This window comes from Hirundo rustica, chromosome 12, assembly GCF_015227805.2.
Source record: "Hirundo rustica isolate bHirRus1 chromosome 12, bHirRus1.pri.v3, whole genome shotgun sequence".
NCBI classification, from domain to species: Eukaryota; Metazoa; Chordata; class Aves; order Passeriformes; family Hirundinidae; genus Hirundo; species Hirundo rustica.
This window is the reverse complement of record NC_053461.1, coordinates 11,215,468-11,239,449: the sequence shown is the minus strand read 5'-3', so window position 1 is coordinate 11,239,449 and position 23,982 is coordinate 11,215,468. Positions and strand designations below refer to the sequence as shown.

Here is a 23,982-nt window from a genome sequence, read left to right as displayed (position 1 = left end):
TTGCAGGATCATTGCAAGAATGGGCTGAGCAACAGAACTCACTGAAACTCCTTCGTGCTGCTGCAAGTGACCCACTGAAGATCCCATCCCAAACCAGCCCACGTCAAACGTTAATTGAGAACAGCACAGACAACTTCAGAAGGCCATTTGTCTTTCAGATGTATCCATTTGGGTGACATAATTATCTTTGATTTTTTAAAATACAATTTGTATAGAAGGCAAAGTAGGAATAAAGACAGTAGATGAGTGAGGATGTTCAGTGCTTTCCTGTTTGGGTTTGCTATTTGGTTTTAGGTGTGGGGTTTTTTGTTGCTGTTAGAAGCCATGTTTTCAGCATGAGATGGACTCTATGCAGACCAAGGAGAGCAGCATTTCCTGTCCTTTTTCCAGACTTGTAAACTGCATCTTTTATTGAAGGGTGGGAATGGCCAGAAAAGGAGACCTGTTAATAGATCTCTGTCCCTTCCTGCTCTCAGTTTTCAAGGGATCAGCTCCCCTATTCTCTCTCTGCTTGCCAAATAAGCAGGAGGAAGAATAGAGAGAAACATGCCTGAAAGGGATAGAAAAGTAATGTGAGGAGCTAGAATAAGACAGGAGGAATTCTTAATAGCTAAATCTCCTAGGAAGAAAGATTTTATCTTTTTTATTGAAGAATTCATCACAATAGTGCTATTTAATATAAGTCCTGCTCATCAGGCTGCTTACGTCACTTGTCAGCTTTGCCTCAGTTTCAGCCAAATGAAAGATTAAGAGAAAAACTAACTGGGGTGTGTGTACCAAGACAAACATCTCTGGGTCTGAATCACTGATCTTAATTTCCTTGAGCCGAAACAGGGCAGAGAGAGTTTGTGCTACTCCTCTGCCTTGAGATAATATCGGCCATATCTGTGATATCATCCATCCACCTTGTGTTTGAATATATCCAATCTGGGAACACCACATCAGCTCAAATTAATTTAGTACTCTGAAATATTAAGGAAAAGCTTTGCTTATCTATAATTTTGGTGCCTTTGCATTCTGTCCTAACACAGATGACCGATTACTTCTTTCTCTCTGTGAATCACATGTCTGAATATCTGAAGAGAGCATAAAATAATACTTTTTTCCTCCTCCCTCTCTTCTTTTTAGCATAGACAACTCATCTCTCCCCCCAGCCTCAGAAGTTGTGGTCTTGCAGTTGTCTGACCAGCCTGCACTGATTCAACCTGAATGAACTCCAGCTGGGTCACATCGTTGTTGAGCTGTGGTACCCAAGCCTGGGGACTGCATTCAAGCCAGGGCTTTTATCTGTTGAGTGAAATGACAGGCTGATTTCCCAGATTCTGTACACTATACCCACCTTGCATGGATCAGGGTATTAGCTCTTTTTGCATATGACATGGCACTGTGGATTTACATTTGGTTTGCAGCCCACGGTATCTGAAGAGTCCTTGCTGTCACTTTGATCATTTTTCCCCAGCCCCATTCATTAGATTGTTCCTGCCTTGGTTTGGTAGCTTGCATGCCCCTCTACCAAATTGTACATCTGTCTTTTCAAGCATATGTGAGTCATTCTGGGTTGAAAATTTACTTCCCAGCTTGCTTCCAGTCCCTCATGCTTTGTGGCTGTCAGTGATCTTAGTAAGATCAACCTCTCTGCAATCGTCCAGATCATTTAGTGAAAACTTGGAGCTGTACCAGGATGGTGGAGGGTCCCTACAGAACTTCATTTAATATATCTTTCCCTCCTGATTGTGAACAACTGATGAGTTTTCTCAGTGTGTGGTTTTCCAATCAGTTTTGCATACACTTCATAATCATCTGTATCCTGCTTCCCAAACATGCTTACAAAAATAGCATGTGAAACAGTGTCAGAAGCGTTTCTAAAATTGAGATACAGCAACTTGCATTTTCTGTTTATCCAGAAATGTTACTCTCATATGGAAAGCAATTGAGTGGGCATGACTTATTTGTGGTAGATCCAGGTTTGCAGTTAGTCCTCCTCATTTGACGTTAACAGCTCACACACAGATAGTCAGCTCCAGGAACTGAAAGAGAGGGTGATAGATTTGTCATTCTCTCACCCCCAATCTGGTAGCATGTTGTTTTGGTTTGCTTTGATTTTTTTAAGCTGAACATTGCATTTTATTCTTCAGCCTTGCGATGTCTTACCCCTCCTCCTTAGGTTCTTACAGATACCTCCTGATGGTTTTAGTGACCAGGTCTCTAAAGTTTTGTTGACTAAACTTCTAAGTATAAATGAGCTGATCTGTGCAGTCAAAATGAATTCTTGCTCTTTTCTAGAGATGACCCATACTACTGAAATAGCTCTTTTATAGAAGAAAACAGATGAAAGTAATATCCCACAGCTTTTCATGGCCTATAAAAGCAAAATTTTTTTTATTCAATTTTTCTCCTCCATCATGGAGGTTACTGAGTTTTCCTCTCAAAAACTTGTGTTTAAGCACATCTTATTGCTACAGATTTGTTAAGAGAAGGATGTTTTTCAGTGCAAAGGCTAGGGAGATTTGATACAAATGTTGGTCTACAATGTCAGTTGAACAACTGCTATAGAGGTTTTCTTTCCAGCATTGAATGTTGGAGTCTAGTTTCCAGCCCAGGCATTAACCTCCCTGCCACTCTGCTGAGGAAAAGCTCATTGCTACTGGAAGAGGTTTGCTCTGGCTTAGAGTGACCCATAGAAGGGGACTGAGTTTCATGTGGTGTGTTAAGTCTTGCTTTTGGCTTTATGTCCAGGATCATTATTCTTTTTAAAGTTTGTTCTATTAATCCATGGAAGCCAAGGGTAACTGCACTGCCAGAGTGTTTGCATGTGTTAGGGCATGTAGGATTTGATTTCTTTTGAAAATGGACGGTTAAAATTGATTGTGTGAGGATGCCAATGTTAATGCTTGTGATATTATCCACCCAGCTCAAGGATGGAAATCATACAGTTTTACCCAAAAGGTCAGAAAAAGGTATTGAGCAACTTGGAGGGACGGACACCTCTGCTTTTGTGCGTATGCACGTGTTGGTCTTGCAAATAAAAGAAACAATTAAATCTAACAAGTAATAATAATCAGAAAGAAGTGCTAATGCAGAGCTGGAGAAGAAAAAGTAGAGCAAAAATAAATATTTAGCGATGTTCATCAATTGTCAATGGAATGCTACCAGGCATAAGAACATTTAAGGCTCTTTTCAGCTGTCGGTTCAGCTACTGCATAATTTTTAGCATGTGAGTAATCCCATCAGGGTAGGCATGGTCTTAAGCCTTGATAGGACAGGGCCCCCAGGTCATTGTATGCCTGTCTATTCAAGGTGGCAGAATTCGGTTTCAAGACAAACGTGCTTGTGTGGGCGTTAGGAAATTCTGGGTCTCTGACAGTCTGACTGCCAGTCTGCTTCTGATTTGTTTTTCTTATAATATTATTATTATTCTGTTCATAACAACAACAACAAAAATTCCTAACTGAGCTTGATGCCAGGTTTATTAATCTATGGATTTCCAATCAGTCTAGTAACTTGAAATGTGCAAAATCACACAGGATGAAGAATTTCTCTCCCTCCATTCCTAACAATTGCCACCCCCAATTTTTTTATTTCAATGGAAGTATTTTTTTTTTTTTTCCTTTGACTGTGTGTTTTTGTTCAAGGATCTGATAATTACATGCTTGGAGATGATGGCTTTTCAAAAGCATCTTTCCCAGCAATTTTCAACTGGAGATGTGGTTAAAAATATCTCCCCATTTTTTTTATCAGGAATGTTTTCAGTAATGTGCAATTATGAGCTCTGCCTTCATTCAATTCATCCTGGAAGAATTTGCTTCACAGGGAAATTAGTTTCCTAGCTGCTGTAGATGCCAGCATAGTTGGCAGCTGCAGGTTTTGTGGGGAGGAGGGAAAAGAAAGGCCCAGAAATTAAAATTGCTGTGAAGTAAATTGATCTCAACACCTGGAAACCATGAAAAGATGGAATCTCATACTTTTTTGTTAAATCATTGTTCAACTGCTTTGCATGTCAGTCCCAAAATGGCCCTGTAAATTATTTAGTGTAGCTGAGAGATGAGGAGATGATCTACTTCATCACTCGTCACAACTCATCTGTTTCTTACAGTGCAGGTTCATGTGAGCAAGGTGGTTTTCTTCCCAGCAGTACCCTAACTTCCAGTCTCAATGGTTTATTGTACTGAAGCTGTAAGCTGGGAACTGACTCAGGTTTGGGGAGAGCGACGTTGGTGAGAAGGACTGTGGAGCAGTTTCAAAGACCATAAACATGCTTTTGTCCTGGGAGGCAAGAACTTGTGCTTATAAAGAGTATGATCTGGCTCCCTGCTGCCAGGTGTGTGGATGAAAACAGGATTTATTGCATCCTTCTGCCTTGTTGCATCTTCCTCTTCCTCAAAGGAGGGATGTAGGTCCCTGATCTGGTGTGTGCTTCTGTTTTGGAGGTCATGTGCCAAGTTGTTTGCACAGATTGAGTAAACTAACTTGTTTGAGGTTCCAGATAATTCTTCCCTCCCAGCCTCTGTCCCTCCTCAGAGCCCTCTCAGTACCTGGGGAGCGCAGAGGTCTGACACACTCAGCCCCTGCCCTGTGGGAGCTCTCACCTGAGGCTGAGGGTGCAATGACACAGCTCAGACATCAGCTTTTCCAGCCAAGTAGCTGATTTAAGTCATGGATCTTCTCCTCGGTCTTTGAGCAGCCACATGCATGACCATACAAATGATGAGGATCTAAGTCAGACCTCCAGCCATCCCCACTGTTATGCCACCAGCCCACATGGTGGAGATGTCACAGCAATAAATCTGCTTCTCCATAAGATTTCAGATCCCCTTCTTTCCCCTTGTGGGCATGATGGCTGATCCATACAAGGTCCTTACTGCAGAGATCATTCACCCTGAATTGTGAGGGAAGTGGCCTGCTCCTGCCCCGGTGATTTATAGAGGATAATTTCTTTATGGAATGTGGAGCCATTTGGGTAGGATTACACTCTTGGCGTCAGATGAAGGTATGTGTTTTGCTAAGGGTGGTGTGGTGGTGTGGTGTTTTTTTTTGGGGTTTTTTTTTTTTTTTTTCAGTAATGTAATGCCTTTCCCATGCAAGCCACTGTGTAAACATATCCTGTTCCTTCCTGCCATGAGACGTTGTGCTCTGCTGCTCCTGCTCCCAGAATGCCACAACCTGCAGCCCAGCAGCCCCCAGGAACAGGGGGGATCTTGGGGCACCATCTCTGCAGGTTCAGCTGACACCTCTGCAGCAGTAAAACTGAACAGGAGAATCAGGGGGATGTAAGTGTGAGGTAGGAATGGACTACATGGAGTCCTGGGACAGAGCCACAGGGATATGCCTGGAATCAGTGGGAAGATGCTTAGGTATGTGCAGATCTGGATCAGACAGCCCAGGTAACTTGTAAACTTTGTACCCGTGGAGTTAAAGTCAGGGTGAATTTAGAAGAGCTCAGAGACAAAGGATGCATCACTCATTGCTTCCTATCTTCCTCCTAACCCAGGTGTCACTCTGTGGTCCATTGTTCCCTTGTCTGTCCTGGCCTGTGCAGCATGTGGATGTTTTCCCTGCCATTCCCTGCTCCTTACTGCTGTAGCCAGGCCATGGGAGGTGACTGCTGCCATTATGGCGATGGCAAATACCACCCAGCTGCAGGCTGGCTGCAGGGACAGTCGAGAGGTAGCTGCCATGATTTGTGAGGCTGGACAAGAGGCTTGAGACCACAGAGAAAATTTTGTTGTTGTTGTTGTTATTATTATTATTATTATTATTATTATTAATAATAATAATAATAATCATTTCAAAAAAGAATAAAAGAAACTCCTCTTCCCCCTTGTATTCCAATTTATCCCCAATCTTTCTCACTCAAGTGAGCTTGGCAGAGGGGCCCCATCGCTTAGAGGGGGGTAAGCATTCACCTTGCAGGAACTGGAAAACAAAATGTTTTGAAACTGTGGTGGAGGTGGGCGAGCAGAGCTCCACTGGCATTCCCTCCTTTCTAAAGGATCCTTTGTAATTCAGCAGCTGACTCCAGCAGCATCATGAGCTATAATAGGCAATTAGCTCCTAGCAGATTTATGTGACACTGTGTTTTATAAGCAAACAGTCATGTGTGTTTAGTCATTAAATGGACTTGCTGTATCTGATGTTCACAGAGACAATCTCTCTCATCTCCCTGAGCACACACTCAGCTCTCTTGCAGCAGGATGGACACACAGACATCCATATTTGTGCAAAACTGGTGGAAATGTAGCATCAGCAGCTGCCTTTGGTTCTGGCATGCAGTGGCAAGGAGTAAGCTTTTGGCAATATTTGCTCTTGGAGAATCCAGACTCCATCTGGAGGTTAAAGAGGTGGGAATGGGAGATACCTGGTGTAAGGATGTCCCCCCCACAATCCTGAGTACCCTTGCTGAGGTGAGAGGCAGGGTGGCACTTGCACAGCACCCTGCCAAAGGTTTGCATCCAAGTGGTTGCAGTGCTCCCCAGACTTCCCCAGACTTGGGAAGGAGTCAGGTTTAGTATTCATAGTTAATTTTAGATATACCTGCCCATGCTGCTCTTCCACACATCCATTACATACTCGACAGAACCTGCTGGTTTTAATTTTTATTAGCACAAGTGCCTTGTTGAATCAAACCTAAGTGGGTATTCGGAAGCATAATGTGAAGCATTACATTTAATGGCCTGGAGAAAGGCTGTCACATGCATCTTCTCTCTTCCCAAAACTCTTTGGTCTTTAGCTACACCTGAATTTTTCTGAATTCATTGCTACTTCCTATCATCTGTAAGCTGTAAAACTCACAGCTGCAACCTTTCAGGTGTATGTTGCATCTTTTCAGATGTATGGCCTCATTCTGGTGTAAACCTGCCTGGCCTTGGATTGTGGTACACGGGGAGAAGGCAGGTTTGGGGTGCAGGTGGAGTTGTGCTACTGGAGCTGCTCAACCCAGCCCAGGAGAGCTCCTGCACCTCTCCCTTTCTCATGCAGGTTCCCCTCGTTCAAAGGGGAGCAGATGTCTGCCTAGGGCAATGCAAAACTGACTTTTCCCTCAGTCATAGGAATGAATCTACCTGTCCCTCTGGCGTTTGTGATGGTTGGGAGAGCTCAGACTCTCACCAAACTACAAGTGCTGTTTTAACCAGTGTCCCTATTTCCCAGCCTGAGGCTCCTTGGGGCCGACACCTTGATCCTGGCTAATCCTTTGATTGCCATGGTTTTGGGTTTATAAAAAGGCCAAGGGAAAATGAACCACAGAACTGTGGGGCTTGAATTCTTCACAGAGCAGGATTTCCATGTGAAAATCTCGATCATCTCAGCTTACAGATACTCACAAGAAGCATCTTTGTGAGCCTTTCAGAGGGTCACAGAACACAGCTTGCAGCATTTTGTTCTGAAATTCACCATTTCACCAGGAGTTTCCACGTCTTTTGTGAATTCTTGTGCTGGCTGAAGTTGAGACTGGGTTCTTACAGCTGATTCGTGTCACCTGTGTGATATAAAACAAGTGGAAACCAGCACAGCAGTTTGCATTAAGGCATCCATGGGAAACAGCTGGAATACATTAATAACTCTGCTGGAGCAGGGTTGCATCCATCTTTCATACTGAACAGATGTTTGCCTTCATCAAAGTGGTGCTGTGCTGATCTTTGACATCAGCCTGTTTGGAGGCTGGGAAGAGTCTGAAGCCAAGTCAAGGCTTAATGGGAAGCAAGAAGTGGGCAAACACAGGAACTGAGGTTGTTGGAAGCAAGATTTAATGGGCAATTCAAGCAAATTTTTAACAGCTGGTTTTATGAGATCAGGCTGCACCAGTTCCAACATCAAATAACTTGGAGCTTTGAAACTTTCATATTTCATCTTATCCTGCTAAATCTGTTATTCCCTGACTCTTCAATTTCTCTCCTTCTCCCTCCTTCCTTTCATTTTAAGTGAGGCTCTTGCTTAAACTTTCTTTAGTCTTTTAGCTGTAAGCTTATTCCATCTCTCACTCAGCTCCTGTGAATCTTCCTGACACAGTCTAGGATAAAAGCAGCCTGGGCGTGTACATGGGCCATTGCATAAGAGATGGTTTGTGTGTCAGAGTCTAAAATCTACATTTGTTTAGATCAGCCATGAAGTGGGAACATCTGTATGTCTTCATATATAATGGCTTTTACCACATGAATGAATAATCCAACTCCCACTATTTGATATTTACTTTTTTTGAAACATTGCTACTTAGCTGAACACTGAGAGAGAATCACATTTATGGGAATTAAGTCTTAGTAAGGTTTAGCAGAGCTTCGTGGATAAGCTGGAGACAAGTCTAAATGGGGTTTCAGAAATCTTTCTTTTAAAATAGTTAATGCTGTCTGGAACTTTTTCCTTATTTTTTGACTCCCACTGGCTTTTAAGCGCTTTGCATCAAAATGCAGTGCAAATCTGGGATAAAGCACCTGATTTGCCACCCTCTGCATTGAATATCTTCCTCTGTGATGTCACCTTTCTGCAGCACCAGCTCTCTTTGCAGCCCTAAAATGCGTTCCCAAACCCTGGGGGCTGCACTGTGAGCTGGGGGCTCCAGCTGGGGCATTACCCCATTGCTGGCAAACCTGCCTATGAGATGCCTTGGTGCACTGGCCCATGGGATGATGCAAAAAACTGTTGGAGATAAGTTTTACCTAAATCTCTTTGCTCACTTCAAACCTTGATCTCTGGCTTGTGCTTATATTAAATGTTACTGCACCGAAATGCGTCTCTTATCTTGCCTGATTTGCCGGTGGGTGATTATTATTGTGTTTTTTTTTCCCTGCTGTTCTTGTTTTCCTGTGGCTTGCAAGGATTTTCTTATTGCTGTTGGCACTGAGATTGATGCATACCACACACGGACCTGTATCAATCTCAGCCACCTCTTGGACTGGCACTGTAAATCTCCCAGATTTGATCCTTCATTTAATTTGTTGTGCCTTTACCCTGAGTCAGAACAGACTTGTAATGGGAGCAGAGAGAGGGTGCTGACCTGGACATGTGGGGGGTGACCTCCTTGAAAAAGCCCTCCTGGGCTCCCTTTGCCCACCCCTTGTTATATCTTGCTGGTACAAGTGTTGCTTTTGTCAGACTGATGAGATCAGCAGGGAAGCAGGATGTGATTTGCTGTAACAAGGGGCTTTTCCCAACTCATCTAAGGCGCTGTGTTTTCTAAAAGGTTTCCTTAAACTTGGTTTACCTCTTTTTAGCTAGTTTCGTATGGACTGCTGAAAGTTTAGAGCTGCAAAAATTTTGCATGTGTTCTTTAGGGAACATAATTTACTTTTGTAACAAAGACTCTCTTTAAAGTACTATAGAAATAAAATGAAAAAAAAAAAAAAAGGCATTACAACTGTAGCTAAGTCCCTCTTTGTAAAGGATTACGAGGCTAAATGTTAGCATAATGTCTTTTTGCCACGTCATCTTCCCTGTCTGGTGAATCCAATGGTTTTTCCTTTGCTTTGTCTACTGCCTGTCACAAGAGATTTGCTCTTGACAATTTACCTGCTGAACTGGGAAAAATTATCTGTCTGTAGCAAAGCCCAGAATTAGAATGTTTTCTCAAGCCCCTAATTTACAGACTCAAGGATATCCAATGATAGTTTTTATTACTTCTGCTTCTATTTCAGAACTCATGCTCTATTTTTTTACTTCCTATCCAGGAATATATTGGGAAGTGGGTATTCCAGTTTTCCTCTACTTGAAACATCTTTTCACCAGAAAAAGGTAGCTCAGGGAACCCTGTCAGTCACTGCTTTTTTGTCTCTGCTGCAGTAATATTGATGTATCCTTCTGCTTCATTTGAGGTGAGATCTCAAGCTTTGAGCCGGTCAAAACTGCAGAAAAGACTTATTACAGGCAAAAATTACCCTTTCACTGAACAGTGATATTTCTTTTCAGCCAATTTAATCCCAAATGGTACCTTCACCTGTTTTGTTTTGGTTTTTTTTTTGTAAGACTGGGTTGAGAGTGAGCCATTCAACATCTAATAATGCATAATACAGGTCAAAGAGCTTAATTCCTGTGAACTGAATTGCCTAAGGGGTGCCAAATGCTTCTGAGGAAGATGCCCATCCATCATGACAAGACATTCTGTAACGCAGTGTCCAGGTGGTTAATTCTTTGCATTCAGTGGAAAGAGGGGACATGCACATGTTCCAACATCTAGGATGCATCTATAGCTTTCCTTCTCAAATTCTGGCTCTCTGCCTCTGCTCTGAAGGGTTCTGTGCTCTCCTGCCTGGCTTGCGCACCAGACCAGATTGCCTTCCCCCTTCTCTTCAGCACAGTGCCACCTTGTACTTCTTAAATTCCTTTGCTCCTTGGAAAGTTAACAGCCTCTTGATTTAACAGTTCTTTTGTAAGATCTTGGAGGATGAAAGACAAGAGTACCGTTTTTAAAGCAATCATAATAGGGATCAAAAGGAAGCTTGTAAAAATCAAAATAGGTGCAAAAATTTACTATCATTATCACTGCAGGAAATTGATCTCCATTTCAGAAGTTGGAAGTCCTGACTTCCCCCTGTTCTGTCACCCCCAAGCTGTTGATTTGTGCTTCATGTTCCCACCCAGGCTGTCCATGAGGGTGCCCAGTTCTTGGCACCACCAATGGCTCTTGAGTCCTGAGTCCCCACCTTCTCCATGGACCTCTGTGAGTCCAACCCTGGCATTAGGTAAGACAGTAAAAACCCCAACAAAACACTAAGGTGAAATATCTTTTAATATGGACATTGATAATGTTTTTGGCTTGAACTATTGATATATCACAAATAAAAGCTTTTGCCTGCTAGGGTGTAACCTTTTGACAAGCTGCCTTTGTTGGAAGGCAGCTTGGAGCCAAACCCTGTGCTGTGAAAACATTCATGATGGCTTTCCTTGAAACAAAGCTCATTTTCCTTTTTTGACTAACTCCAGCATTTTTAAACAAGTAAGTGATTGTGGCCTTTAGACTTAGGTGGTGATTTGAGTGCTAAAGTCTAATAAACTGACAGTACTTAATTTCATTTGATTGAAAACCAACAACAGAGCTGTCTTTTTAAATTTGCTTTTACTCCACAATCACTTAGCATGGCATTTGGTGCTTGAAAGAAGGTAAGTCCTCAGGGCTTGAATCCAGCAGGCTGCATTTATTTTCCACCTCCATATTTAAGAAAGAGTTTGGAAGCTTACATGGAGGTAATAGGGAGAATTGATTCCCTTGTCAGCTAGGATTTACTGCTGCCTGCTGCTTAGATTAATAAATCCAGTTGTATCTAGTGGGGCATTCTTCCTTGGGAATGATGTTAGACATTATTGGTCATTTCTCACCATATTACAATTGCTAACTTGGATAACTTTCATGAAAGATCAGTCTGAAAATGTATCTTATTCCTCTTTCATTTTTACTCTTGAAAGTTAGTTTCTTCAGATAACACAATCAGTATATCAGCAATATTTCGTCTTTCTAGCTTAGTGTTGGACTCTCCCCAGAACACTCTATGCTGCTTAATAAGAGAAATTGCCAGATTGACTGGAAAATGTAACTTTAATAACATCATTTCAGGCACTAGAACCATTGAGAAATAATAATCTCATGGAGTTGGTTTCTGCGCTATTCTTGTCTCTTGTGCATAAAATTACTGTGAGTGCTCTGTGTGAGTCTGTGCGTGCAAACGACCTGCAAGGGGGTGAGGCACTGCAGGGGTTCCTCTGCCACTGGGTCAGCCACAAATATAAACTGATGAAGCTGTCTGAAAATGCCTTGGAGGATGAGAAGGATTGCAGGAAGGGAAGTCTCTCTCCATTTCTCTCTATTTTTTAACACTAGAAATGCAATCTTGCTGGGGACTGCTTAAGAAAGGTGAACTGGAGAGGGCTCAGTGAGTGAAGAGGGATCTTCTTGGTGTGGATGTTGTTAGAGATGTTTGGATGAGATGGAAAGAAGTGAGGATTCTTGGATTTTGTTTGGGGAAAGCTATTTGTGCTGAAGATCCAGCCTGTGAAATCCCTCAGGCAGCTCTTAATAAACCTAACTTAATGCACGAAATCAGAGAATAAGGAAGGAGTCATCCCTGATACTTTGGAATGAAAGAAACTAAATCACAGGCTACTTCAGCAGAACAACATAAGCTCCTCTGTGAACAGGAGACCAAAAGAATGCTGACGTTCCAGCAGTTCTGCAGCCACTATCCCTTGGTCTCCTCCCTACCATGCAGAGGAAAATGAGTGGTGAAGTTGGTCTAGAGCTGGTTTGCATAACAGCTCTTCGCTTTTCTGAGAGCATTAACTTGAGTCTTTTCTACTCAAAATGCATTTTTATTGAAAGTTACAAGATTATAAACCTCTTTCAGGCTGCACTCTCTCTCTCCTCTCCAGGCTGATGGATATTGGCCACTGGGTTCCAGAGGTGCAGAAGATATTAGATGAACAGCATGGGAATTTAATTTTCATACAGAGCCAGGAGAGACAAAAAAAGCTGGCTTTAATAATAATAAAAAAATTAGTCACATTTTCAAGTATTTTTTCTTCCATCTCTCAGTACAGCTTGAGTGGAAATTAAGAACTGCTTCCCGCTACTCTATTGCAGAGTCCCTTGGATGTGCTGATTAGATAAAGTGACACTCTGTGTTGGCTTCCAAAGTAATAATGGGAACAAACAAAGCGTTGTAACAAGGGCTCTGGTATATATAAGACATGAGTGTAATGGCAGGTTGATTGTAGATTCTTAAATTGTGGGGGTTTTTCCCTTTCTTCCCCACCTTCCTGCCCCCACTCCCCCTTTTTTTTTCTTTTTTTTTTTCCTCCCCCCCCCCCCTTTTTTTTTTTTTTTCTTTTTTCTCTTTTTCTGGAATGTAACGTATTTAATGAAACATGAGGAGTACCAGATGCTGGCGCTGCAAGCTGAGTCCAGCATTCATTCTTATCAGATGGGACTTGGATCAGTCCTTGAGAGGTGTTTAATATCCTGTGAAAGTTGATGTGAGTTAAACCTTACCCAAGTGTGGCTTTTCTGCGGGGCCAACTTAAATAGGTTTTGTTCACACAAAACTTGTTTACTAAATGCAGAAACTCTTCCCATATCTTCGTGCGAAGCAGGAATCTTCCATCAGTGTTATCTGCTACAGTCTTGCAGGGGGTAGGAAATATGCTCTTGTCTCCCTTGGAGGCCAACCTGCTTGGTTACAGAGACATGTTCTGGCTCATATCTTGGTCCCACAAAGGCCGCTGCAATGCAAATAATTATCTACAGCATTTCAGCTGAAAATGATTGCTTGAAACAAATCGTTCCTTTAAAAGTAATTTTGGTTTCTTATTAAAAAGAAAAAAACCCAGAAGAACAAAGCACAGTGTTTCTGTTGAACAATAGGTTATTGTATTTTCCTAGATCTGATTCCTGTGAATACAGCAGCAGGTGTTATGAAATTGTACATGCCTGAGAAGGGATGGTAGGTGAATGAATACAGAAGAAAAGAAGGAGACTTGGAGGGTGTGGGGAGATGAATTTCATGCTGTGTCTATTGAGCAGAAGAAATTAAGAAGTACAACTTCCTCTTGGAATACCCTCGAAGTTTGGATGAGTTCTTCCTGGCTCAAAAGCAAGGAGCAACAACTACACAAGTGGATGGAAGAGCTGCCATATCAGCCTCTGGTGGCACAAGAAGCTGCAGTTGATGGAACAGGTTCCCAGGCTAGGGTTGGCACAGAGACTGGCAGCAGGTTGACAACAATTTTTTCCCCAGAATTATCTGGGAAAATGGGATAAAGCTCAGTTGTTGTTTTAGGGGCAAGAGCTTTGTTTCCAACAAGAATGGTTCTTGTATAGCATGACTGTTTTCCTGGGCTGTTCACTCCGAAATTTTTGATTAAAGAAGTTAAGAGGAAACTTCCCCAACTTCCCATTTGTCTCTGAGTATCTCCTGAGTATGAGCTGGGAGGGGATTTATTGCCAGTAAAGGGATAAATAAGAAGCTTTTCTTCACAAAAGGCAACATCTGCAATTTTTGTCAGATTTGTTGATACATGTATTTATGAAATTAGGGAGGAGCTGCTCCCTAAATAACTTGGTCTGTTCCAGCCTGAGCTCATTGGTTAAGGAGAATTTTTTTAATCTTCGTGGCACAAAGAAAGGGGAAAGCGTTTCAAAATGCTGGTTGACTTTGGATTAGTGCTGTTGGAGAGTCACATGGAAGTCCTGGACTGAGAAAAGGGGTAGAGCTGCGGTGGGCACTGGGTTTCTCACTGGCATTCTTTCAAAAGCCTACCCAACCTTCTGGAGATTAGAAAGTGAGGAAACACTGGGCCCTTTCAGGGTTGGGATATTTTATTTATTTATTTATTTATTTATTTATTTATTTATTTAAAAAAATTATTTATTTATGTAGCAAGCTAAAATCAGTGTAATGAAAATGAAATTGTGGTGCAGAATCGCAAAACAAAAGTGACTTTCTGTTTTCTTGTTTAAAGCACAGGAACATGGACTATCTTGTCTAAGGATTTAGTGTATTTGTTGTTATATGCTTGGATTAGTTTTATGTAGGGCAGGATTATACTTTAGCTCAACTTTTGCAGTATTCTAGGAAAGGCAGTCTAGAAGTCACTGATAAATGTGCTTCATCTGTTTCTTGGGACTCTATTTATTTATTTTCTTCAAGTTTAATGATACAGAGCCAGAGCACTGTATTTCTAGAGATGGGAAAAGAACTGAGCAGCTGTACTGGTTATAGTGAACTCATGTACAGATTTTCCAAGGGTCTGAGGAGCTGTGGATTTAGATGGGCAGGAGAAAATTCAAGCCACCTATTGAGGAAGGCTTGGGGAGGGTGGGATCCTTCATGCAAACAGCCCCCTCTCTGAAGCAGACGTGTGGGAGGAGCTTTCGCTCTGCAGGGAAGTTCATAATTAAGTCATTTCAGGAAATCATGCTGATTGTAACAATATTCAATGGGCTTTTTGTTTTCCTGTGCTGGGCTCTCTGGATCTACTTGTCTCCCTTGTGAAAGGCTACGTGCTTTGAAGATGGGAGCCCACCGCTGTGCTGCCCTTGTGCAGAGCTGACACTGACACCGCTGTCTCCAATCTGCTGTGGTGGTGCTGAAATCACCCAAACTGCCCTCGGGGAGTTGTGCTGGAGAGGCAGTTGGGTACAGTCTTGCAATCAAGCCCAAATCCATCATTGGTGCATGAGATGCCCCTGGTGTGCTGCCATTTGAAATGCCAGCCTGGGGAGAGTGGGAAGGATTGTGTTACTGTCCTCCTCTGATGATGGTCCAGCCCCTGGCCATGCTGTAGTGGGGGTTGTGTCATGTGGGAGCTAAAAACCAATTTTGGATTCTGAATGAGGGTGCATGGATATATCACTTTTCTCCTCCCCTCCTTCTGGTAACGTATCAACTTTTTAAAGGTGACGAGATTCCTAAAGATGCAACTAGATGATTATAGTCTGTTTTTGAAGTACGTCTGCATCTTCAGGGACTCAGAGATCTTTAAAATCCCAGGCACTGGAGGTTTGTTCCCAGGGCCGCATTTTGAATCATCACTAGCTGCCTGACCCACGCTTGTGTACCCCTGGCTGTCCTTTGCCTGGCTACAGATAAATACCTCCCCAGACTTACAGAAATAATGCTCCTCAAAATGGATCAAATCACAATTAGTTTTAGTCATTTGGATTTCTGCTTCCAGCCTCATGCTTTTATTTTAGAAAGAATACCGGCTTGCCTTTGTGTGAACAGTTTTGGTTCTTAATGCTGGTTTGGTATTCATTTCTCTAAACAAGGAATGCAATTACCCTGTAGCAAAATAACTGTCTCCAACTGTCTTTTTTCCATTAAACAAATGGGAGGTTTTACCTCTTGGTCTTCCCATAAGATTAATGCACATTCTCTGCAGGAACTGTCTTAAAATGATCCAGGAATCTTGCAGACAGCAGCCTAATAGTCACAGAATCTGATTTAGCCAATGCTCATTTTCATTAAGAGGTGATCTCTGCTAATAACAGAGACTAATAGCTCTTCTAAATGACAAAAAAAAAAAACAAACCAAAACCAAACCTTCCTTTTTCCCCCCACACGCAGGGGTAATGACCTCCTAAATCAGTGCTCTTTCAAAGGAAGCCTTTTCCCCTCATTTTAATGGAGTTTGGCTTGGCAGATAACTGATGTCAAGAGATCCTGGTGCCTGTGCTTGCAAGGGTAGTGGAGTCTGCCCTGACCTCCCTTTATTCCTGTCCCCCAGCTAAAGCATGGAGATTTTCCTGCTCCTTCATCTGTCCAGTTTGTTTTTGAAGGAATGAGATGGGGACTATCTCTTATTTACTGTCACTGTACATGGTACACTGTACCCTGACGTGTGTCGATGTTCTGCACTGCTTCTGCAGGGGAGGAGACTTCAAGGCTCTGTGTGAAGCTGTAGGGACTCAGAAGTTCTTCTCTCCCTGGTGTTATGTAAATAGTAAAAACTATTGTCAAAGACTTACAGGAACTTTGTATATTGCCACAGATTCCCATGGGATCAATATATGGGAAGTGTTGCAATCTCAGTTTTATTGAGGGTCTTATGTACTTGGTGAGCTTTTCTGAAAGGTCTAGAGCCAGCATTTCCATCACTGCTTGAAAACCATCAATTACACAATCTTTTTTTGGAAGATTTCTGGCCCTCTTGGTGTGAGAGAAAAAGCTTGATAAGTACAACTATAATAGCTCCAGCACGGATTGCTTGCAAAAAGAACCTGCATGGGGTTAAAAAAGAGAATTAATTTCCCAATTTTAAGGAGAAGAGAGGTTCATGGATTTTTAGTGCTTGGGTTTGTGCAGCAATTTTGGCCAGCTGAGAAATTGGGCTGGTTACCAGCCTCATCTCCAGACTGGTGCTGTGCTAGGCAGAGGAAATAACTGAGAGCACAAAGGGTTCCTTTTTAAAAAAAAAAAAAAAAAAAAAAAAAAAAATCAATGTAACCCCTTGCACAGACCAACAAAAAGTTCATAAAAAGTGGTTCCATTATTACCATCTTGAGTGGCAGAGCAGGAAATTGGCTGCAAATGAACAAAGAGCTGTGCACGCGACAGGGGTGCTCCTGCAAGGAAATGCCAGTTCCCATTTCAGCAAACAGCATGTGGCAGCCTCCTTTCCTGTTCAAACATTTTAGCCAGATAATGAGGGGAAAAACCCAAACATTTTTCACATAATCAACTGAGTTTGGAAGGGAGGAGCAATAGGAGAAGGGGGGCTATGCTGCTGATTATTTGCTGGCTGACGTGGCTGTCAGGAGCAGTGGGATGGCGCGGGGCGGTGTTGCTAATTGCCAGCAGGGTCTGTAGCTCAGGTCACTGCTCTTGGCCTCTTGGCTGCTGCTGGAAGCTGTTGTTAATGCACAGGCAACCCGGTTTCTTGCTCAAAGGGAAGCCAAGGCATGTTTACCAACAGCTGTTGGGGTAGGGAGGGCAACCAGTAGCGAATTGGGGTTTCCTATCAGCATTGATTGGGGTTGTGATGGGGAAATGAAGCGCAGAAGGGTGCTGGTGGCTGCCTGGTCCAGGGTGGTGTGTTTATGTGAAACAGATGGTTCTCTGCTTCAGTTTGCCAGCAGATTATGGAGCTGGCTTTGAACCATCTTGCGTGGTTTCCCAGGAATGAAGGAATCCCATCCACAGCAGAACGCCGGTGCCTCGAGCACGTTACCTGGGGGCAGAGGTGGCAGCACTGCTCTCATGTGGAAGGCAGCTGCATGCTGGGGTGGCCCTTGCCATCCACAGGGGCCTGTGGCACCCAAGGCACACTGATGCTCCAGTGGCAGCGAGAAGCTCCAGTCCTGGGTGGCCTGGGGTGTGTTGCAGGTGCCTTTTGCACAGTTACCTCCAGAGTTGACAAAGGAACCTTGTGCTGGGTTTCCTGAGCTTTGGGGTTCTACTTCCAACGTGCTGCTGCATTTGGGAAAGAAATAAAGGGTGGTTGTATCTGTTGGGAATGTGGGCAGGGAGCAGTTGGATTGGCATTGTCCTGCTGCTTCCCTGGGAATTGCCCCCTTCCTTTATACTCCCAAACCATCCCTGTTATCTGACTCTGCAGTTCTGCCAGGGAGGAGGTGACAGAGAGAGGGTAAACCAGGATATTAGGAAAAACCTCCTGGTGAGAGAGACTTAAGGTTTACACCATCTTTTTTCTGTTTATGGGGAAAGTGGGCTGCCAACAAACTGAGCATTGGGATTGAGTCCTCTCTGTACAGACCCTTGTCTTGAATGAGGCTGAACTAAAATTTTTGTTCACTTTGTATTGAGTGGGACAAAAACCTCTTTGTAACTTAAATGTAACTTAAGGGCTGTGGATGGAATAAATGGATGGGGTTTTCAGTAACCTATATTTATACTATCATGTACAATCATATACTATCATGTACAACTTCTAAAGCTTCACAGCTGCTGAAAAATTCAAGGATATGGTCACTGAGAATGGGTGTTATTTGGTACTACATGGTTACTGGAAATTATTGATTGGAAAAGTGCCAGCTTTTTATGAAATGCCATAAAAATAGACATTTTAGATGGATGGAAATGAGATCTGTAGAAGCATGCTGCCTTCTCTGCAGATAAGCTGTGTGATAACTCTGTAGCAGTCTTCCAATAGGACAATACAAAGATATTTAGATGCTTTAAATTTCAGCTTATGCTGGACAGTGTATTTACAGCGTATAATGCTATTCTGTCTTCTCTCTGACTTTTTTTTCTTTTAATCACTTAAAAGAAGGTGCTCTCTATATTGTACAGAGGCTGAAACTGCAGCAGAAAAATGTGATTTTGAAATAATGGGATCTGTAAGAATAGGCAATTTCACTCAAGCATCGTGATTTAGTGCCCTGTTAGTGTCCTGATGTATAACTACATTTCCAAAGACCATAAGTTTCTTCATAAGCATAATGATGGGCTTGAAACTTGTGAGGCTGAAGTCCCAGCTTCCTCTATCCTCAGCTGTCACCTAATTACAGGAGTAAGGGAATTTTGTTCTCTCCTAGCAGATTAGCTCCAAGAAGAATACATCAGATAATGTTACTGCCTTCCTGTTTCCCTCTCTACAGGGTGACAGCCCACATGGCGCAGCGCAAAGGTGGGGCTGCAGTCTGTGATACAGATATGATTTCAATTTTGGTGTCACCAGGACAACTTCTTAAGGTGCTCTTGTCCATCTGCTTGTAGCTTTTGGTACTAATTTCAGTTTCTGTGTTTGCTCTGCTCACAGATGATGGCCCTTACTCAAAGGGGAGCAAGGACTCTGGTGGGATGGACACAGCCCTGGTCTCCAGGAGGCAAAGCATCCCAGGTAAAGGAGATCATCTCCTGCTCCAAAACATTGGGGCATCCATTACACTTTACCTGGATACCCCTAAAATGGGTAAAACCCCTCAAAACACTAATTTTGGTGCATGTATCAGCAGGTGTAGTATTTCCCCAGGAGGACGACCGCCAATGGCAAAAGTAAAAGAGTCTGCTCTCTGGCTTCTGGTGGGATTTTACAGCTTTTATTCTCAAGTCCTGCCTGCTTTGCTGGACTGTCCCAATGGTTCACCGATGCGAGAGAGACCTCCCCCTATCCCTTGTCGTGGCTTTTCCCCAGGGGGCAGGGCCCAGAGGCAGGGCCCAGAGGCACCACCCAATCGGGAGAAGTGGGAGGGGAAGAGTTAGGTTACGTTTCATTGTGGGGGGTGGGCACTGCTGGGCAAGGACAGGTACATGGAAAAAACATTGCAAGTCCGATGAAATATAAACCCAGTTAATGCATTACAACGAGCAGGGCTTTTGCTGGAGGACAGAAATGGATGGTGGTTACTGGTCTCAGTGAGTGGTGTATTACTGGTGTTGTGGGGCTTTTGACAGTAGTTACAGGGAGCTAGGAATGGACTTACTCCGGCACTGGACTGACACTGACAAAGAAGAAAACAGCAGCAAAGGAGAAAGGGAAGAAACACTGCCATAGCTGAGCTCATCAGGCAGGGAGAGAGACTGGCAGTGTCTGGCAAGCTTCAGATTTCCCACGTCTGACTAAGTTTGTTTTGATAGTTAGTCAGTCACAGCAATTTTTTGTGTGAGATAAACCTTCCCATGCAGAGACACCCTGGGGGCTGAAGAGGAAGTGGAGAAGTGGTAGTTCATTTTCCTGTGTTGGTCTTGGACTTCATGTGCCAGCAGCATTCCAGCAAGTCTGGGTGGGCTGCCTGGCACAGCTCATCTCCTTCCTAGGAAAGCCAGGGGCTTGATTTTGACTGCTGGCTTCTAATGACCCAGTCACAGGGTTGGTTTAGTGTGTTCTAGGTAGTGGGGAGGAAGTGGGGCCCTTTTGCTGTTGCTTCATCCTTCAGCACTTGTTCCAGAGGATATTCTGCATCACATTACCACTGTAGTGCAACCCTGATGGGGAGAAGCTCACAAGAGCCAGTGTGTCCAGCAACCCCAGCTCAAGGCATCTCAATGGGGAGGGAAAAATTCAGGTGTACTCTTCCTACCCTGGGATGCAAAATCCAATCATATACGCCAGTAGAAAAAATCCAAGACTGCTCATATATGGTGCTTAAAGACTATGTTTTGAAGGACCAGAGCCTCCTTAACCAGCTCACTTTTACACTGTGTGGGCCTGTGACAATGGCAGTAGATTTATAGAGGCATGGGTCAGAATTCCTTATCACTGACCTTGATTGGTTTATCTCAGGCCTTTTATCTTAGACTTTTTTGGAGAAATTTCTCCTTGAACCCATAACAATGGATAATTGCATTCTGGGAGTTCTCATTTTAAACACTTATCAAGGATCAAAATTAAACCCCATCGAAAAGTTAATAATCTCCCCTTGTGGCACCATCTGTGTTGATCAATTGTGTCAGTAGTTGAGAGGAAATTTGCAGGATGGTGCCGGATGTTGTTCTCTCCAGCACAGTCGAGAGATCCCCCCAGTTTCTGGCAGCCCCTGGGCTCCCAGGTTGGTGAATTGAAAATTAACTTACTGCAGTTGGCAAGGGATCAAAGCTGAATTTGAAGAGCAGAAGTATTATGGAGCTGACATTTTTATGAGGAGTTGCCAGTGCCACATTAAATGGATACCCAGCAGTGCCTAAATGCCTGCCAGACTGGAGTTAGATTGCAAAGAGGTTCCCTACTCACATTAATCGAGTGCACAGATTATTATTGGAAGTGCTTTTCAAAACAGGTAGGGCAGGGTTCTAAGTAAGCTGCAATTTCTGGTGTCCTGGTGCCTTTGAACAGGAGCAAAGTGCTGGTGATGAGGCATCACAGTGCCAAATGACTCCGTGTTTTGCATGGGTGGAGGAGGCCCTGCACCAGCATGGATCATCTATGTCAATATGCTGTTTAAGGGGCCCTGCTTTGCTCTGGGAAGTCAGTGTGCAAGAGGTTTCAAATGTTCTCTCTCCAGAGCATCTCATTTGAGCCTGGTAAGGTTTACTGTGCAAACAAGCACCCGGGCCATTTGCAACATGGGGGTTTTGTCCACATCTGTGGGGCTGCTGTTTGTTGTGTGCTGCCAGTGCCCATCACCACCTTCTCCTGCGCAGCCTTGGAGAAAGGAATCCTGTATGAGGGTGACCGATTTCCTCCTGTAAAATCATGGAAGATTTCAGTACCCTGAGATAGTGGATATGGATGGATAATGCTATAGACAAATTGTGTAAAAGCTACTGAGAGGAGGCTCTGACAAGGTGTGGATGTCATCCTATTTGCCCCAGGGCTAGTCCCCCTTTGAGCACAGTGTGAGGTCTGTGGTGTGCAGTATTACAGAGCTGTGTTTTGCCAAGTCTTTGGAACTCTTGATCCTCTTGATCTTTTCCTTAGGCCAGGACTGACTCTCCTGCTCACTTATTGACCTTTCCATGCCAAATCCAAAAGCTGGAATAATTTAGGTACCCTGTTGTTGTAAAACCCAGGCATGATCTGTGAGGAGATCAAAACCGATGCCAGGCTGGGCTTATGTGTAGGTGGTGGACAGACAGGAATGTTGTCTTGGGCTAGAAAAGGTAAATTGTGCACTGCCTGCAGCACCCAGAGAAGCAGTACTGGTGCAGCAGGTGTGGGGTGGGCATCCCCTGGACTTGGACCTGTGTCTGATGGCAGGCAGTGGAACAAGTCACAGTGCCAGTGTGACTCGTGTCTTCAATTCCAGCTGTAGATGAGGTGGTAGTAGGGAGTTTGACTTGGACTAGGTGCAAACTGCTGTGAAGGAAGGAAGCTCCCTCTCTGTTCCCTGATGATGGCAGGATCCCACCCCTCTCCACATTGTGTTCTGTATCTCCCAACTGTATTGATGTCTCATGATAGTTTTTTTAATCACTGTATTTTGAGATCCACCCAGTTTGGTCCATCCAAGCAACTACTGCAGGTCCACATCTCCTGGACCTGGATGCAGGAGCATCCTCCTCCTGTATAACTGTGACCGCCTGATAGCTCTGTTAATGCCCTCCCCATATATCAAACATAGTTCCTGAGGAGGCCTCCCTGGACCATTGCTGAGCTCCCATCAGCCTGGTTTTGAATTTTTTTACTGCCTCCAGCAACTTGAAACACAAGATTTTTTCTCGCTCATAAGCCCTTATTACTCTGCCTGTTTTCCTTGGTCCTGCCTGCCAGACCTGCATGCAAACACTGCTGTGGGTCTACCAGGACACACTTCTGTTTTACAACTTAACTTCAAAAAATTTGAGGTTTTTTCTTCATGCTAGTTTTTTAAATCATCCCAGTTCTACTTCCCCACGACCTGTAGGAAAAATGTTTTGTTGTGATTGGGAGGAATGTTCCTTTCTCTAAGTTGTTTGTCTTTATTCCTGATCTTTCAGAAGAGTTCAGAGGGGTCACAATTGTGGAGCTGATTAAGAAAGAAGGAAGCACCCTTGGTTTAACCATTTCAGGTGGCACAGACAAAGATGGAAAGCCAAGAGTCTCCAATCTGAGGCCAGGAGGACTGGCTGCAAGGTGAGAAATGGAAATGGGGTGCAGATAGCACAGCAGGAATGGAGAGGAATAGTTGCATGTTCCAGCTACTGAATGGAGTTATAATTAAAATAGTTGGCACCCGAGACCCTATTTTCAAGTGCTCCAGAATGCAAAGTTGTTGCTTCAGGAAGTAGAACATCTTCTATTTTGAGTTATTTCCTATGCTCTGTGCAATTATGCTCTGAAATTTTGGGTAGGGATATTTGGGATTCTATGAAATTAGGCAGCCTTGTCAGGAGAGCTGCATGGTACAATACATCTTGATCAAGCTAAGTGGTTTAATATTGTATCTGTTCTGAATACCGAGTGTATAAGTAACATTATTGGCCCAGAAAACGAATGGGCAAAGAAAGGCTCCAAGAAGCAGGAAAAAGGAAAGAATAATTGAACAATTTTGCTGAAAACAGGCAAAAGGAAAGAAGTTTTCTCTTTCCCCGCTGGATTTTTTTCAGACAGCTCTTGGTGTGATTTTCTTTGACCGATTGCTCTGCGTGAATGAAAATTGAGCAACAGCAGAGAGGTTGTGAACATATATGCTGCGATTGTTGCTATATGTACGGCTCTGAAGACTTGCCACTGGGAAAGATAGATGGCTTCAATTTTAGCACTTCCCTCTGATAGCAGACACATGTCATCAGACAGCAGAGATCCGTCCAGCATTGCTGGCTTGTTCAGAAAGTCCTTCAGTTACTAGCCAGCTGGAGACTGTGCTACCACTGCTTTTTATTTTATTTCTTTTCAGGAGTGACCAGCTGAACGTGGGGGATTACATCAAGTCGGTGAATGGCATTAACCTGACCAAGCTGCGGCACGACGAGATCATCAGCCTGCTGAAGAACGTGGGCGAGAGGGTAGTGCTGGAAGTAGAGTACGAGCTCCCTCCAGCCGGTGGGTGCCTCTTGGACAGCACTGCTCTCTCTTCTTGGCTGCACTTTGTCCTGGGCTGCAGACGGATCTGGGAGGGTGTCTGGGGGCGTTCTGTCGTTTCCTTCATCTGCTCGCGCGGGCGGTGGAGGCTGCTGAGCTGTGTGC

General features: G+C 43.6%; 1 protein-coding gene across 6 annotated transcripts in view; it reads left to right on the top strand.

The window, feature by feature from the left end:
- Nucleotides 1-23,982, top strand: part of GRIP2 (glutamate receptor interacting protein 2) — a 267,965-nt gene that overhangs the window by 187,460 nt on the left and 56,523 nt on the right. For 4 of the 6 annotated variants that reach the window (XM_040076223.1, XM_058422218.1, XM_040076225.2 and 1 more), the window contains exons 2-4: nt 19,198-19,278; nt 22,794-22,929; nt 23,693-23,838. In XM_040076223.1, the coding sequence (XP_039932157.1) occupies nt 19,198-19,278; nt 22,794-22,929; nt 23,693-23,838 (363 nt within the window). Of the gene's footprint in view, nt 1-19,036; nt 19,066-19,197; nt 19,279-22,793; nt 22,930-23,692; nt 23,839-23,982 lie in introns of all 6 variants that reach the window. The other 2 variants (XM_040076226.1, XM_058422217.1) reach the window with 2 other exon arrangements.